The 18,718-nt window shown below is 44.1% G+C and overlaps 1 protein-coding gene across 1 annotated transcript; it reads right to left on the reverse strand.

The window, feature by feature from the left end:
• Positions 1-3,415: 3,415 nt before the first annotated feature.
• On the reverse strand, positions 3,416-18,118 carry LOC137534548 (gastrula zinc finger protein XlCGF53.1-like). Its single transcript, XM_068256090.1, has 5 exons — positions 17,855-18,118; positions 8,246-8,346; positions 6,939-7,130; positions 6,728-6,851; positions 3,416-4,718 (listed from the first exon to the last, which is right to left on the reverse strand). Exons 2-5 carry the CDS (start codon positions 8,321-8,323, stop codon positions 3,469-3,471), a joined length of 1,644 nt encoding a protein of 547 aa, XP_068112191.1. The 5' UTR covers positions 8,324-8,346; positions 17,855-18,118; the 3' UTR covers positions 3,416-3,468.
• Between the last annotated feature and the right edge of the window lie 600 nt (positions 18,119-18,718).

An 18,718-nucleotide genomic window follows, 5' to 3' on the forward strand; every position in this document is an offset into this window, starting at 1 on the left:
GCACAGAGGAACCATAGTGTAACTATTAGTGGGGATCTCGAGACCGAGACATCCCCAAAAAAATCCAGAAGTAAGCTAAGCAGAAAGTGTCAAAAAGTACCTGGCCTACAACATATGTGGGGCTGCGGGGCAGGAATGGTCAGTCAATTAAAAACACAGATAGTGTAATTTAACCCCAGGACAATCAGAGCAGGAACCCACACTATCCCTAATATAAAAAAGGAGATGGTGGTTCCACCAATGTATAGCCCTTCATAAACCAGGTACTATTTGGCCTGAACACAGTACCCATCTAATGTGTTTAGATAAGTAAAGCTGATTCAGTTGGGTTTTCTCCCACCAGCTCCTAAACAAATCCGAATCCTCTATGTTGGAGGCTGGAGGTTTAAGTATCTATCAAAACCTGGATGAAATGGGGGACAATGTTCTTCCCTCCCCCCCCCCTCCCTCTAGAGCAGCTCCCCTACTCCTCTATGCGGCTTCCCCTCAGCCTCAGCAAAGTTCAGACTCTCAAAGCCCCTCTCTTAGAAATTACCTACCCATTTATTACCCCCTAACCATTCATTACCTAACAACAGACTCCCACCAATTCCCTCCTGCCTCTTGCATTTTATGTTCCTCACTGCCGTTTTATTAGATGTTTAATGTGGCATTGGAGCCCAGATTCATATTTCTATACAGTATCTCAAAAACGTGAGTACATCTCTTACATTTTTGTAAATATTTTACTATAACTTTTCATGGGACAACAGTGAATCTATGACACTTTGATACAAGGTAAGGTAGTCCGTGTGCAGCTTGTATAACTGTACATTTTATGTCCCATAAAAATATCTCAACACACAGCCATTAATGTCTAAACCGCTGGCAACAAATGTAAGTACACCCCTAAGTGAAAAATGTCAACATTCTGCCCAATTAGACATTTTCCCTCCCTGGGGGTCACGTTACTCGTTAGTGTTGCAAGGTATCTGGTGTGAATGAGGAGAAGGTGTGTTAATTTGATGTTATCGCTTTCACACTCTCTCATACTGGTTACTGGAAGTCCTTCAAGGCACATCATGGTAGAGAACTCTCTGAGGATCTTAAAAGAAAGAATCATTGCTCTAAATGAAGATGGCCTATGCTATAAGAAGATTGTCAAACCCCTGAAGCTGAGCTGCAGCACAGAGTTCAAGACCATACAGCAGTTTAAAAGGGCATGTTCCACTCAGAACAGGCCTCATCATGGTCAACCAAAAAAGTTGATTGCACTTGCTCAGACTCATATCCAGAGGTTGTCCTTTGCAAATAGACGTATGAGTGTGGCAGCATTGCTGCCGAGGTTGACGGGCTGGGGGCTCAGCCTGTTAGTGCTAAGGTCACTACTGCTCACTGCAATAAATTGGTCTACATGGCAGTCATCCCAGAAGGAAGCCTCTGATAAAACCAGCAATCCATTTGTTGAACACAAGCAGACTAAGTACATGGACTACTGGAACTATGTCCTGTGGACCGATGAGATCAATATAAACCTATTTGGTTCAGATGATGTCACGTGTTTGTGGATGCAACCAGAAAAGAAGCGCAAAGCTGTGTGTTTTGCCTGCAGTCAAGCATGGTGTTGGAAGTGTCATGGTTCAGGGCTAAATAAGTGCTGCAGGCACTGGAGAGCTACAGTAAATTGAGAACCATGAATGCCAACATCTACTGTAATATACTGAAGCACAGCGTGATCCCCTCCCTTCGAAAAAAAAAACTAGGCTGCAGGGCAGTAGTCAAACATGATAACCCCAACTACAACTCCAAGACGACCATTGCCTTGCTAAAGAAACTAAGAGTAAAGGTGCTGGACTAGCTGAAACATGTCTCCAAACCGAAATTCTATTGAGCATCTGAAGGAAGGTGGGGGAGCACAAGGTCTCTAACATCCACCAGCTTCATCATGGAGGATGATTCCAGTGGCAACCTGTAAAGTTCTAGTGAGCTCCATGTCCAAGAAAGTTCAGGCATTGCTGGAGAATAATGGTGGGCAACAACATTTTGACATTCTTCTCTTAGGGGTGTACTCACTTTTGCCTGCAGTTTAGACAATAATGGCTGTGTGAGGAGTTATTTTGATGGGACAGCAAATGTACACTGTTTACAAGCTGCGCGCTGACTACTTTACCAACGTGTCATACCTTTAGGGTTGTCCCATGTAAAGATATACTGTAATAAAATAATGACCCAAAAAATTAGAGGTGTACTCACTATCCTCCAGCACTAAGACAACAAAATGCGTCCCTCCATCCCTCCCACCCCAGCTGTCACACACTGATTGCTGTTAGACTAAGAGGCACCCCAGGGCCCCCAACACCTTAATCTCTAGTTATCTGGATTGCAGTCACTGCCATGTAAACCCTTGCCTTATTTCTCTCTGCTTGAAACACAGTAGAGGAATGATAGCTTTGTGAGTTGTGCCTAACCCCCCCCCCACACACACACACACACACACACTGCACCATGAGGCTAGAGCCTCTCTTGCCTCTGCCTCAGCCGTGCTCACTTTTGTGAGATACTGTATAATTAAAATGCATGCATACAGAGGAAGGTGGGGGGGGGGGGGGGGGGGGGCTGGATGGAGGTCACGCCCATTATGACTGCCCATTGCTCAAATCCTCCTGCATTATGTGAATTTGTGATTGTTTGTATCCATGTTAGTAATCTACTCCTCTTATAAGGACAGCGCTACATTCTTGACTCTATATGAAAAGGGAATATTAATAATGAGTGCCAATGTGTATGTTCTATGGTAAAGAGTGACCAGTAGTGAGAGCACACTTAAGAATGTACATTAAAATTAAGCTGCTGCCGGTGGAATGTTTTCACCTCCTTCGCTGACCATTTCCTGGGGTCTCACTCCCCAGCTTCATCAAGCATCAGGTTTTGCCTGATGAAGTGGGCGAGTAAGCCCCAGGAAACGCATTGCAAGCAACTAAAAAGAATGTATCACTATATATACCTCCCAGCACATCGGGTTTTGCACCAGCTGCTCTCACCAGAGAAACATCCACTGCTGTGACACAGCCTTCGTTATGTTCCCAATCACCTGCAGCAGACCTTCACAAAGAGAACCCCCCCACAGCCAACAGCTCCGTTCCAGTATGCCGAGTCCCCTGCAGAGCAGGTCAAAGCATGCCAGCTGATTATCTCGTAGGGGTCAACATAGGAGGTGAGAACGTTCCACCAGCCACAGCCTGGTCTCTTTGTCTTTTATCTTGCAGCACCTTGTCTCTTCTGCACATACCGGACTCTCTCACTGCTAACAGGGCACCTCTGAAGCTCACATACAGACTATATCCAATGTGAGTGTTCTAGTTACTCTGCAGTTCTATCAATGACAGCTTACAGACACACCCTTTGAACTACGGTTTAATAGCAACAGGCACTTGGGAAAGGTTAACAAGCTTTTATTTCTGCAAGGAAAAAAAAAAGGAAAAACTCTCTCTACTGTGGAAAAACAATTTGTCCTCTATGGATTTTCAAGTGTCTATTCAAGTCGTTCTTCTGGGCGAAGCTCTTACCGCACTGCCTGCAGATGAACTTCTTGACCCCGGTGTGCCCTCTCTGGTGAGAAAGAAGGTTGGAGCTTTGGGCAAATGCCTTGCCGCAGATGGGGCAGACGAAGGGTTTCTCACCTGTGTGGATTCTGCGGTGGGTGATGAGAGCAGAGTTGCAGGAGAAGTGTTTGCCACAGTCACGGCAAACGAGTAGTTTTTCCCGCGTGTGGATCCTCAGGTGGGTAACCAGGTGTGACTTGCAAAGGAAGTTTTCACCACACTCCGAGCAGACGAAAGCCCGGTCGCCGGTGTGAACGCTCTGGTGCCGAATCAGGTGCGACTTGTAGGGGAAGATTTTTCCGCATTGGTTGCAAGTCAGCTTTTTCTTCTTATGAAGCCTTTGATGCCTCAACATATCCCCGTTGGTAGGAAAAAGCTTGTTACATTCAGGGCAGCTGTAGATCCTACGTGGCATTGGCATGGCCTGAGGAGCTGGAGGAGGTGGAGGTTTGATGTTTAAGCTTTGGGGTTTGATGTTTAAGCTTTGGGGTTTGATGTTTAAGCTTTGGGGTTTGACGTTTAAGCTTGGGGGTTTGATGTTTAAGCTTGGGGGTTTGATGTTTAAGCTTGGGGGTTTGATGTTTAAACTTGGGGGTTTGATGTTTAAGCTCTGGTTGACCTCATTGCGTCTCATTAACATGGCATTCATTTTGGGAGTGTTGTTGTTGTTGTTACTGTTGTTGGGCTTAGGAACTAGGCGAACAGGGTTTTGTCTAAAAGCAAGTGCCCGAGGGATGTAGAGATGTTGAACGCTCACTTGTTGTCGAGACACCGGTTCTTCTCTTCTATGAAACACTGGGCGTTTGGTTTGAGTTTGTTGGGTTGATATGTAGATGACGTCTTCGTCGCTGGAGTCTGACTCTGGAGCTTGGGCAGCAGAAGACGTATATTGAGCTTGAATGTAAATCTCGGCATTACGGAGATCTTCATCATCTTCATCATCATCATCATCATCACTTGAAGTGGAATCGTCCCATTCATCACTCACAGATCTTCCAGGCCACTCCCTGGGGTTGTATATTGTCAGATACTCTGCCCTTGGGCTAGGCCTTGGAAAAAAAGCTTTAGCTCCTCCAATAAACTCAGAAGATTGAAAGGTAGGTTGGATAACTGCAGAATTTTTGGACCTAATGTCGTCTGTCAAAAACAAAAAATTTCAAACTAGGATTAGAAAATAATTTGTTAGAAGTCATGTAAAGTTGTATTCATTTCAAACATTTATCTATTAAAGTGGAACTATGTAACCCTCCAAAAAACTAACCTCTGGGGGGGGAAAGGCCATCTTAGCCAGGCACGCTTCCTCTGGTTCCCGCTACTCATCTTCCATCAAGTTTGTCACATGACACTACTGTCACTGTAATTAAGATTCAGTCTTCTCCAGGACAACCATCTATTCCAGCGCTTCTGGTAGTTGGCTCAGTCAGATACGCTGGCAGCTTTGTCTGACAAGGCTGCTACCTGAGCAAGTACCAGGGGCTGGTCACTGGAAGAATTGGGCTGGACATAGGTCGCTGAATAGAGGCTTTCCCCATGAACTCTACTGTTGGACTGGATGATAGAGAACCTGGAAGCGAGAAAGGAGCAGCAGAAGAGGGAACCAGAGGAAGCCTTCCTAGAGGAAAGAGCATCCTTTTCTCCAAAGAGGCCATTTTTAATTGTGCCTGGAGAGGAGCTTTAATTCTTCAAATTAACCAAACTTCCAGAAAACAGAATGAAAGCAATCCAAAATAAATATGAGTTTGTTTTGGTTTGCTTTGTTTCATGTATTCTTAGAATAGTGCATCATTCAACCAGTAATGACCTATGAGTTGAGGTACAACTGAAAATAACTGTATGGCCTTGTTTGTTATAGAAAACTGAATTTTAAAGGTCAACAACCAACCAAAATCCCATCAGTAGAGCAGAGCAGAACCATGCTGAAGGCAGTTACTGTTAATGGAAAAAAAATCCAATTTCTCCTTTTTACCCAACACCTGCTTCAAGTACATCAACCCCATCCCAGATGGCTCTGGGAAGGTGGGCTAACTGCAATGTAACTTATCACTGGAGCCTCAGGGGGGATTCTGTGACTATTACAGATTCCATCTCCAGGCACAGATGAAAACTATCTATGTTCTAACAGTTAACTAATTAGGGTGCTGAAATATCATCTTCTATTTGTGAAACAAGGCACCAGCACCTACAAATCATATTGATCAGATGACCTGACGCAGATGAATGGAAGATGTCAGTGCCAGGATCCATGGGAAGGGCCCGTGCTGATGTTCAGACTACCAGGGGGGCAGGGCACAGAGACTGAATCACTCTGAAAAGATTGCAACCTACAGCAGTGACAGTCTGTGATGCAGCAAGTGGTCAGTGTCTGGGCTCCTTGCCTGGTACTTGAAACGTTATTTCAAATTGGCTAATCAGGTTACTCCCACACAGACAAAAACAAGATCTGACACTAGATCCTGCAAAGATCTAGGAACACAGTATCCTCAGCAGCTTATAAAGATTCCATCCCCTCAAAACCATTCATTTGCTGCAAGCTCCAGACAACTCAATGGGCTGAAAGCAGAGCAGAATTATTCACAAGGCAACCTGGGCAGGTGAATGGGGCCTAGTGGGTGTCAAACAGGGCTGTGGAGTCGGTACAAAAATCTTCTGACTCCAACTCCGACTCCGACTCCTCAGTTTCTGAAACCACGACTCCGACTCCAACTCCGACTCCAGCTAGCCAAAATTGCTCAGACTCCGACTCCTCGACTCCGACTCCTTAGTCTAATACTTAACAGGGCTGTGGATTTTGTACAACAACCATGCGACTCCGACTCCCGACTCCTCAGTTTCTGAAACTACGACTCCGACTCCAGGTGCCCAAAATTGCCCCGACTCCTCGACTCCGACTCCACAGCCCTGGTGTCAAAGGGCCACATTGCCACCTTCTTTGACCCCTCTGTACCTCAGATTACCAAAAGTACCAAAAGGAAGAGCCATAGCCTAGGGCCCTGTTCCATCTTAATCCATCTCTGGCTCAAAAGTTGATAAACTGCTCCTGACACCCTGTGGTGATAAAGATGGCCTGGGGGTCTTCTGAAGAGCAAAGAGAAAGGGGATCCTGGTGTTCCTCAGCCAGCATATGAATAGAAATGATTTTATCTCACCACGAGAATAGCGAGGTTGGGGGTTCTCTGACAAAGCGTCACTGTACAGATCCTTGTGTTTTTCAAAATACTCCCACTCCTCCATGGATAAGAAGACGGCCACATCTTGACATTTCACTGGAACCTACCACAACAAAGTAATAACGTTATTGTATTTGACCCACTCTCTGCTATCACTGGATGCTGCTCATCAATTCCCAGCAGTGCTCACCTCTCTTGTCAACAGCTCAATAATTTTATTGGTTAGCTGCAGAATCTCCTCGTCATTGTTTTTCTCAGGGGTCAAGGAGGGGGGTGGCGGCTCTGTGGTAGGGCTTTGGCTCCTGCTGGAACCTTCTGAGACATGGGGACGACTGCTGCTGGGTGTTGCATCATCAATGGACTTCTTTGATGGTACATAATCCTAAGTAACAGAACAGAATAAGTAGTTAAGTCATGCTACCCCTTTAGAACTTCTCTTTTTTTTAGCTAGATAAGTGATTCCTTCATACAGATGTTATGTTACATTCCCAGAGTCCTTCTCACCTCTTCAGTCACGTCTGTGTTTATAGATATTATAGTGCTGTCATGTGACACTCCCAGGCTCCTCCTCACTTGTCTAGACATTTCTGTATTTTGTTAACAGAGATAACATTGATGTCATGTGACACTCCCAGAATCCTCTTCACCTCTTCAGTCAAGTCTGTGTTTTGTTAATAGAGGTAACAGTGATGTCATGTGACACTCCCAGAATCCTCCTCACCTCTCCCGCCCCAATTTTTGTTTCATTAAAGCAAATCTGAGATGAAAAACTAACTATAACAAGTAACTTGTATATAAATCTTATCTAAAGTTTAGATAGTTCACACAGCAAATCTAGCTGCAAACAGCTTCAACAGTTTATGATTATTTATTCCTCTGATACAATGAGAGCGGCCATGTTCTGTTTGTCACATTACACACAGGCAAGCTAATCTGTATCTCCAGCCCTCAGCCTGTGAATACTTCACTCCCCTCTCCTCCTCCCCTCTGAAATCTCTGGCTAGTAACCTCCTCCTCCTCCTGCCCAGACTGAGCTCCCATAAGCCCTTGCTACTAACGCTCAGAGTGCCAAGGCACTCTGGAGAAGCTGTGGGCGAGGCTTGTTTAGTTTATAGGGAATTAGAGTATTAAAACAAAAGCAGTATTTGGCTTGAGGAATGCCCTATAAACTATATGAAAGGAACACAATTATGCAATGAGTAAAAGTTTATCTTGGATCCACTATAATGAAGATATCAGTGATGTCATGTGATGTTCCCAGAATTCTCCTCACCTCTCTTGGCAAGCCTTTGTATTATTAACAGAGATATCAATGACATCATGTAACAACTCCCAGAATCCTCCTCACCTCTCCTGCCATTTGTGTGTTTCATTCATGAAGATATCAGTGATGTCATGAGATGTTCCCAGAATTCTCCTCAACTCTCTTGACAAGGCTTTGTATTATTAACAGAGAAATGAATGACATCAAGTAACAACTCCCAGAAACCTCCTCACCTCTCCAGTCAGCAGGTAAATGATCTCCAGGGTGAGATTGAGTATCTTGTCAGTCATCTGGCTCCTGTCCTTGTCCATCCTCAGTAAGTCAGATAGCCGTTCTAAAATAAAACAACACATAGATTGACTCACCAAAGGCTTGAAGCAAAAACTTTAGATTTGCGCAAAGTGCAAAATGATTAGAACTTTTCTTTTAGATTGTTATTGCTTTCTTGTCCCCAACTTACTTTCCTAGGTCCATAAAGTTGAATTTTTATGGTGGATCTTTTTTAAAAGGGGCGCTAGTCTACTGTGGGGACCCAGCAGGAAGCCTCATAAGGAAGAGTCCTCCAATCACAGCACCATCCTACAGCACAAAGTGTTGTGATTGGCCAAATAGTGTGGGTGTAGTTACCTACAACCTATTGGAAACCTAGCAGTTTGAGAGGGTGCCGTCCACTCAATCACGCTAGTGGAATTTCCCTATGAGATTTCCCGCTGAGTCCCCTAAAGCAGACTAGTGCCTTTAAAGAGAGCATAGTCTAGAATGTTTGTATGCTGAGTGCTCCAAAGCCAGCAGAAATAATACCCATCTCCCAGAATCCTCTGCAAGGTGAAACATCAGTGGGAGGGCAGGCTACATACCAATATATAGATATAGGAAGTGCTTCTGATGCTTAAACCATAAAAATTATAATAAAGGTGGGTGCCCTGAATAATTTACTGCATTTTTCTATGTCACTACAGGACCTCTTTACTTTTGGATTGCTTGATAATCGCAAACAGCCTAAAGTTCGGCCAATCAGATGAACTTCCTGCTGTTTTTGAATTGCAATTGCCAATTGCAAGCTGCATACAAACTAAATTAAATGTCCTTGCAAGCCAGAAGTATTTGCATCTGGTTGACAATCTCTGGGTGTGTACTGTGTACGTAAATACTCCCACAATGCATCACTTCAGGAGAGGCAGAGAACATACTAAACATTTATTCATGTCCCCCAAAAATCCAGGCATGCATTCAGAAAGACCTACAGCATAATCAGTGTACAGGACAGTATAAAACATCAATCAGAAAGACTTATTTTTTTGCTTGCCATATATCCTAGTGTGAGGAACTAAAACACTCATATCTGGAGAAAAACTGCAGTATATAAATACTGTTCAATAAACAAGTAAAGATTATCAATTAATTACCATTTTTACTTAGTATTTATATAGCGCTGCACAAAGTATATGGTCTTGTCACTTAACCCTCCTGGCGGTCTATTAAAAACCGCCAGGGGGCAGCGCAGCGTTTTTGTTTTTTTTAAATCATTTAGCGAGCCTAGGGCTCGCTACATGATAGCCGCTGTTCAGCGGCATCCCCCTACCCTCTTCGATCACCTCCGGCGATCAGCGTTCAGGAAATCCCGTTCCAAGAACGGGATTTCCTGGAGGGCTTCCCCCGTCGCCATGGCAATGGGGCGGGATGATGTCACCGACGTCATGGACGTCGTGACGTCTAAGGGAGTCCCGATCTACCCCTCAGCGCTGCCTGGCGCTGATAGGCCAGGCAGCGCACGGGGTCTGGGGGGGCTCTGCAGCGCGGCGGATAACGGCGAATCAGCGCGGGGCTGCGGTCGACCGGTGTGCTCACGCAGCTAGCAAAGTGCTAGCTGCGTGCAGCAAATAAAAAATTGCGCATGACCTAAACGAACTCAGAGGGAAACACGAGAACGAGAACATTCTATGGTGGGAATACTTCCAATACAGACACTTTCTAATGAACCATGGAGTTCAACCATCCCAACTCAGACGCAATACAGATTTTGAGGAACTGTGCCTTGGTACAGAGCCCATTAGGAGGACTCTCTCTCGGCTCTATGCCATCATGTCAAATTTGGCAGAACCTCGTTTATCGTTCTTCCACACATGGGAATCAGAATTAGAGACCACCTTTACTACAGCACAAAAAGAAAGAACGTGTATATTCACTCATAAATCCTCCAAAACAACTAGGATCCAGGAGATTAACTATAAACTGCTCACTAACTGGTACTACACCCCTGTTAAGCTTCACAATATGTTTTCAGAGAAGGAAGACAAATGGTGGAGATGTAAGATAGAGAGAGGTACCCTATCACATATTATGTGGTTCTGCCCTGCTATCTCTGATTTCTGGAGACTAATTGAACGACTTGTCAAATCACTGACGGATAGAGCAGTTCCTTATACCCCTGAGTTTTACCTCCTTCATCTTTATGACTGGGCTATGAGAAGCTATAAAACATCAGTAGTAAAGCATATTCTCAACGCAGCCAAATGCCTCTTGGTACGACACTGGAGAAGTGAAACTCCCCATGGTGTGGAGGAACTGATGAAGGAAATAGATGGTATAGAGCTGATGGAAAATCTTACATACACAGCACTAGACAAAACAGAGTCCTATAAAAAGACCTGGTCTTATTGGAATTACTTCAGAACTACAGAAGAATTCCATGGCGCTTAGATTAACATAGGAGCAATGAAAGGGTAGTGCAGGAGGACCTGAGGCAACAGTTGATGGTGGTGCCTATCAAAAATAGTGTATGACACCAACAAATAGAATTAACACACAGGAGAGAAACACCCAGAGAGAAAACAGGGGGGAGGAGGGGAGGGAGGGAGAGATAGAAATATTAAAATCAAAATTGGGATTGAGTGGACAAATGTTCATACTGTATAATACATTTTATAGATTCTATAGATGGAGCATTATTGGACTATATAATGTGAATTCTTATAGCACTACTAATGAAAGTACATAAGTGTTAAATATGCCGTAAATACCTGGCGCTCTGGACGATACACACTTTTTCAAGAAATGTTGAGCCATGTGAAGTGTATAAGTTATCAACAATGCCTGTACTATGCAACATTGATTTTTGCTATGTTTTCAACTGTTTCACACAATTTCTAAAATAAAGATTATAAAAAAATTAAAATTGCGCAAATCGGCCCAGCAGGGCCTGGGAAAACCTCCTGCGCGGCTTTACCGGGGTTACCGCGAGGAAGGTTAAAGAGGAACTTCAGCCTAAACAACAATACTGTCATTAAGTTACATTAGTTATGTTAATTAAAATAGATAGGTAATATAATCTCTTACCCACCCTGTTTTAAAAGAACAGGCAAATGTTTGTGATTTCATGAGGGCAGCCATCTTTTTGGTTGAAATGAGGTGACAGGGAGCATGAGACACAGTTTCAACTGTTGTGTGTCCTGATCACCCCTCCCAGTTGCTAGGCAATGAGAACAACAACATCAGAAATCCTATCATGCCTTGCACAGCATCAGGGAGAAAAAGCATGGGCAGTTTTCTTTGAGGGGGCGGAGCTTAGCTAAAAATGCTGCTAAAAATGAGACTTTGGTAAGAAAAACAAAGTTCTGATGCTGTGAAACTGTTAAAGAAACACCAAGCCTTTTCAGTGCTGCGGAGTAGATTTTTAGTCCGGAGGTTCACTTTAACTGTCCCTCGGAGGAGCTCACAATCTAATCCCTACCATAGTCATATGTCTATGTATGTATTGTGATGTGTATGCATGTATGTAAAATTGGTAGAAGGTAACACTGTGCAACGAGATTGGGTCAATCCAACAGACTGATCCCTCAAATGCCTAATGGTAGGCAGTGTTCTCCCCAGAATTTTTTTACAGCCAGGTGGTATGAAAAAGTAGCCGGGTGGGGCAAGATAAGAGAATGCTGGGCCGGTGCTTCTTTAAGCAACTCTGCTTACAGCATAGGAGGAGGTGAGCCAATGAGAGCCGGGTGCTCACCAAAACTAGCCGGGTGGAGCACCCGGCAAAAAGAGCCTGGGGGGAACACTGGGTAGGGATTAGATTGTGACCTCCTCAGAGGAGAGTCAGTGGCATGACTGTGTACTCTGTAAAGTGCTGCAGAAGATGTCAGTGCTATATAAATACATAATAATAATATGGTAGGTAATAAGACTATGACTATGGTAGGATTAGATAGTGACCTCCTCAGAGGACAGTCAGTGACATGGCTATGTGCTTTGTAAGGTGCTCTGAAATATGTCGGCACTATATAAATGGTCAGCAATAATAATCCCATGTATCTGCAGTTTAATCTCAAGCTGAATACAAGTTACGTTGCATTAAGATGGAAAACATGTCTATAAATGAGGAGACCTGGGTCCTTCTCAATGGAGAGAACTCACTAATAAGGGCTCTTCCATCTCTGAGCTGGGCTTTCAGGAGAAGTGGGGATCTGTCACCCACTTTTGCTTCAAGGTGCCCATTAAAGCGGATCCGAGATGAAAAACTAACTATAACAAGTAACTTGTCTATATATCTTATCTAAAGTTTAGATAGTTTACACAGCAAATCTAGCTGCAAACAGCTTTAATAGAATATGATTATTTCTTCCTGTGATACAATGGCAGCAGCCATGTTGTTTGTAAGCATTACACAGAGGCAGGCTTATCTGCATCTTGAGCAAAAAAGCCTAATCCCCCCTCTTCCTCCCTCCTTCCCCCTGCCTCTGAAATCTCTGGCTAGAAAGACCTCCCCCTCCTCCTGCCCAGACTGAGCTCCCATGAGCCCTTGCTACTGTCTGAAAGTGCCTTGGCTCTCTGAAAACCTGTGGGCATGGCTTGTTTAATGTATAGGGAATTAGAGTATTAAAATAAAAACAAAAAAGTATTTGGCTTGAGGAATGCCCTATGAACAATAGGAAAGGAACACAATTATGCAATGAGTAAAAGTTCATCTCAGATCCACTTTAATGTTTGAATTTTTCACTCCATAATGCATCATGGGTGGATATGCAAGTCATCTGTCCCTTTACAGAAATCCTAGTGGTTCTCTATGACATCACTGGATACTAGTATCAGTCCATTGGGAACGGATCCGCTCGGTCTGTTCTGACAAACCGAAAGCAACTTTGGATCCTGCACGATAATTCTGGATCGGCTAGATGAGGCGGAGGCCGACAGAATCAATGGCAGCCTATGAGTACAGATGGTGTCCATTCTCTCTAGGCTGCTCAACGCATCCATTTTGCAAAATACTCACCTGCTGCTGCAAAACACTTAGGTCCTTGCACAGAAAAAACATTGGCATACCGATCCGAGCCCTGTCAGGTTTCCATTGATTTGCAACAGACCAATGGGAATCCTTCCTCCACATGGAGGATTCTCATTGGTTCACTGAGTAGTGGACCAATGAGAATCCTCCCTGGTGCTCAAGGAGGATGCAAACTGATGGGAGCCTGAGGCCCTTTCACACTGAGGCGTTTTCATTACGGCACGGTAACGCTCGGCAATGAAAGTCTATGTGGCCTTTTATACCTGTGCGATGTGATGCGCGGCGGCGGAAGTGATATTTTTGATGCTTGGTTGCCGCGAGTGTGTCACTGCGTTGTCAGGCATCTTGCTCAGCGACGTGCCTCAAACTGGAAGTCATGTAAGTCTATGGTACTGCACAAATTTAAAAATGTTCATGACACGTATTCGCGGAAGCGTATTTTGCCAATACACTTCCATGCAATTCATCTTTTCGGCCACAGGAAGTGAGCGATATAGAGCCTCACTTCCTGCGTGGCCTGCTGTAAGACAGGTATTACGGCGTATTAACGCGGAACTCCCCAAAGGCTGGATTTTGGTATTGTGGAGCGATGTGACTCTGGCATCGCACCGCAATGAAAACGCTGGTTAACAGTGTGAAACCGGCCTGGTGCTTCTGCTGGGGCTCTGGGAATCGTATACCGGCGTTTCTAGTGTGCAGGGACCCGATTGGACGGCGGCAGCGGAGGACCGCAAGGACTGGTATACCGAGTGGATGGCGACAGAAGCTGATAGGAAAAAAGATCAGTTTTTACAGGCTCAGCTTTTCATCCATTACAGTGTGAACCCAGCCTCAAATTCTATTTCACTTCACCATAAAAACACAACTGAGCTGAACAAGGAAGTCATTTGTGTGCCGGCTACATAGTGTGTATAAAGCTCCTGGTGGTCACATGACACACATCACACCCCTGTTACACCCCACGTTCCCCAGGGCAGTCATTCCCAGTATTTATATATGTGTAAATTATTTCTGCGCTGTATAATCTTGCAGGTTCCCACTACCCATTTCCCAGTCACTATGTCTAATGCCCATGTTATATCCAATGCTATGCAGATACAAGTTCTGTTCACTGTCTGGTGAAAAATTCAACATAAAAATATTTTTCTACAATATTTTTCTAGAACCTGCAAGCTGCTCAAAGGCAAGCGTACCCAAACCTCTGACTTTTCTGGCTGCTCCCTCACTCTACAGTTATGTTGCAAGGTCACATCACACAATGTGACGCATAAAGTGAAACATACAGTACATTGAAAATCTGCTTCACCGCCACTGTAAACCTCAATCTCGACTTTAGTTTGGCTGACAGGCGCTCAGCAGATGAGCAGACTACAGAGATCTGGAGAAGCCCCAGGTAAGTAAAAATCCTTTGTTCCCCCAGGCTGAGCGCTGTAAAAACAGCGCAGGAGATTTGGGTGCAGCCGGCGCCACCATAGGCCGTAATAGAAATTACGGCTATAGCGGCGCTCAGTGAGTAATTTGGGCGCTGTCAAAAGACAGAGCACAAACGACTACAAAAACACTGCAATTTGGCCACCAGAAATAACTGGAAGTCCAGTTTCATCTTTCCCCATTATCCACAGTGGCCTGGAGGGGGAACAGTAATTAGCACCGCCGGGACTTGTGCAGGAGCAGGGTGAGCCATTTATCCTTATCTTTACCCTGCACCCAAATCTCCCGGCGGCTGAATCATAGGTATTCCCCCAGGCTCAGGAACATTTTAAATGCGTTTTTGCACATGCAGTGAAAAAAAAATGCAGCATAATTCCATACATTGTGTGCATTTTTTTGTAACAGTTAAATAAGCTGCTGTAAAAAAATGCCCACATTTGTCCACATGAACATGCACACGGTGTGCAGAAAACACATGCAGAAAAACTCACACAGAAAACAACAGACAAGAGTGATTGCTGCCTAATATACTTTAATGTATCATTCACTACATCACCAGCACAAATCCCACTTACAGAGCTGGATCCAGAGCTGCAAGGCAACTTAGGCAGGTGCCAGAGATCTGTAGCCGTGGCTGGATAGTGTACTGGTAAAGGGCTCTTGACCTGGGTTCAAATCTAACCTCTTCCTGTTCAGTAGGTGACTGTGGCTGAGACCCCTAATGCTGGGTACACACGATGTGTTTTTTCAGTCGATTGTATTTCCGATTCAATTTTACCGATTTGATTCTGTTATCTTTTCTTATCTATTTCCATTCACTTCTATGAGAAATCTATCAGAAAAACGATTGTAAATAAGATTGAACATGTCGGAAATTTTCTATCGATCCATCTATCTAACACAAAATTTTATGGTGTGTACCTAGCATAACACTGTTACTGCCTATAGTGGCTGCAACTCTGGTGCTTTGAGTCTAACAGGTGAAAAGTGAAATATAAATGTTATTTGTTTTGTCTATTTCTCATACCTCATGAGAATTAAGCCATTCCCATCTTTGTTTGCCATGCCTGCCTTATGACATATCTGTCTATGTCCCGCCTCTCTGTATATTTACAGCATGGCTCCCAACAGTCCCTCTTTTGAAACACATCTCTCTTTCTTCCTCATTTGTCCTTCCTACTGGAGTGATGAGTAAACTGTATAATAAACATATGCATTTTTCTTCTAAAAAGCTGTTCATGCAATTCTAAGCTTACAGTATTTACCTCTTCTCTATTAATATATTCTTTTCAGGTGCTAAAATCACAGAAATGTAGTGAAGATAGAAAGGGCTAGAGTGGTTTGAGTTGTGAAAGTACGTCTTTTGCGCGAGGGTTTTTTCTTGTATGTGTTGAGGTGGGCGTGTCTGGGGGTTTGGCAGAGACGTGTCTGAAAAGTGCCTCTATTTTTTATCTCAAAAGTGTGGAGGTATATTTATAGGCTTATTTGAGACATTGCTCCGCCCCCTGCCAACCCCTAACCTCATTCCTTATTTTTTGACTAATTGTGACTCACTTGTTGACTAAATGTGACCTCTGCTGTGCTCAAAGGAACCGTATTTGCTAGCGTTTATTGCTAATAATTAAAATATATATGGCTCTGGAGAAGACAGAGTGTGAGCCACAGAGGACTCTGTATAGTACAGTATTGTGAAATATGTCAGAGCGACAGACATTAGAGATTGCTGGGTAACACAGTGGTGTAGTGGTTAGCATACTTGATTTGCAGTGCTGGGTCCCCTGGTTCAAATCTCAACCAGTGCACTATCTGCATGGAGTTTGTATGTTCTCACTGTGTCTGTGTGGGTTTTTGTTCACATCCCAAAACATGCATATAAGTTAGTTGGCTTCCCCCTGAAATTGGCCCAAGACATCAACATTAGATTGTGAGCCCCTCTGAGGTCAAGTGACAAGATAATATACTCTATACAGCGCTGTGAAAGATGTTGGAGCTATATAAATACTAAATAATGTGGATGGGTCAGGGATCTTCATACAGCACCGTTGAATATCTCAGCTCTACATTAGGTGGTGTAATGGATAGCACTCTCACCTTATAATGCTGGGGTTTCTGGTTTGAATCCCAGTAAAGGCACAATCTGCATGGAGTTTGTATACTCTGCTTTCCTCCCACATCCAAAAAAACCTACAGATAACTTGAGTAGCTTTCCCCTAAATTGGCCCTTGACTAAGATGAACTATGATAGGAATTCATGTTATCATAAGATATTATTATGCACTCTGTAAAACTGCTGTGGAAGATGTCAGTGCTATATTAATACTAGAATTATAATTAAAAAAAATAATTATAATAATTGAGATGTTTAAATTGTTATTTAAAGAGACTGATGAAGAAGGACTATACAGTCAACTGCCATATGTCAGAGCTATATCAAGGTATAATAACAAAATAACAATATCAGTGTGTGACTGTGGTGGAGATATTAGAGTGTAGGCTCTTCTGGTTCTGGGGATGATGGTAGTAATTCAATACTGTGGAATATACCGCCCATATATAATAATGAATGGCGACTCTAGAGAGCAAACAGGTGCAGAGATTTGTGTTTCTCAGTAGAATAGAATGCAATATTCTGCATGATAAAATTACCAACAATCCTAATAATGTGTGAGTGTAGCAGAACATTAGTGTGCAAGCTCCTCTGGTGCAATCAGTACTGTAGAACATGCAGAATAATATCTGTGATTATACATTAGAGTGTAAGCTCCTCTGGCACTGATGTGAATGTGTAATGTAATCCAGTAATGCAGAATATCCTGCAAGCACTTAATCCTAATGTTATGATAACTGCATTTCATGGCAGTGATGATTAATCCTAATTTAATTGTGTTCTCCGTTATGGAGGATGCAGACTACTTCTATGCCAGCCTTACCCATCTAACACACTGTAGGTCACACATCATCCATGCAGAACATCTACACTGGTGTGCTGTGAATATTGCATTTCTAGCAGTAACATATTGCAGTTATTGCCCAGCAGAAGGATGGAGACCCCCCACTCCCCATCCCCCCCCCCCCAGATGGCAGCAGTGCAGGGTGTGCAGAGGGTGGGGGGCCCCCTGGGGGGCATATAGCTCACCTGTGTGGCCAGGTCACAGCTGGATGGGCTGCACAATGGGAAACACATCAGCCTCCAGTTTGCAATCACTAATAATGTAAACTCCCAAGAACATGTCGGGTCTTTATTATGTCACTTGGTTTTTTTCTCTACTGTAAACGCCGGAGCACAAGCCGCATTTTCCCGAGCTGTCCGCGCTGCTGGAGCCACGTTGTCGGAGACCACCGCTTGGCTTTCAGGGGTCTGGTCTCCACAAACATGGCCGCCGTTCTGCATGCAGGCCCCGTGCGCTGCCGAGGAAAAGGGGTCAGGCTTCCTGTGACTCCAGCCGATGTCGGGGGAGGGCAGAGGGACTTCCATTATATACGCTGTATGCAGAATAGGGGGGTCAGCGCTGTATTGGCGGCCATGCAATCCGTGCACAGCACTGGCCCGGGGGACGCCTGCAGCGCGACCTCTAGCGGCTGCTATAAGTTCTCTGCTGCCAGGTGCTGGCAAATGTCGTGTTGTGGTAGTGTGATTGACTGATAACTTTCATCACGACCATAAAATAATCATAAACAATTCTGATTACCTATATAACCGTAATTAAAATATTCTAAGTTGAACAATATGAAGGATTGGCCCTAATACACAATTTTCACATTAATTTTTCTGACTGCCGATTTGTTTGAGCGCTTGTTTCCGCGATCTTGCGGCATGGGTAACAGGTGCACGATTAGTTGAAGGACGCTTTGGCATGATGGCAATAACGGCCATCACGGCAGATCGGATCTTTAAGATCTCCAACGACTCTTGCGGAAAGTGCCGAAATTGTTTGAACTCTCGTTGGCGCCGTGGTGTGTTCCCACAGGCAGGAAGATAGACCGGGAAACCTCGTTCATC

Source organism: Hyperolius riggenbachi, chromosome 10, assembly GCF_040937935.1.
Source record: "Hyperolius riggenbachi isolate aHypRig1 chromosome 10, aHypRig1.pri, whole genome shotgun sequence".
In the NCBI taxonomy this organism is placed as follows: Eukaryota; Metazoa; Chordata; class Amphibia; order Anura; family Hyperoliidae; genus Hyperolius; species Hyperolius riggenbachi.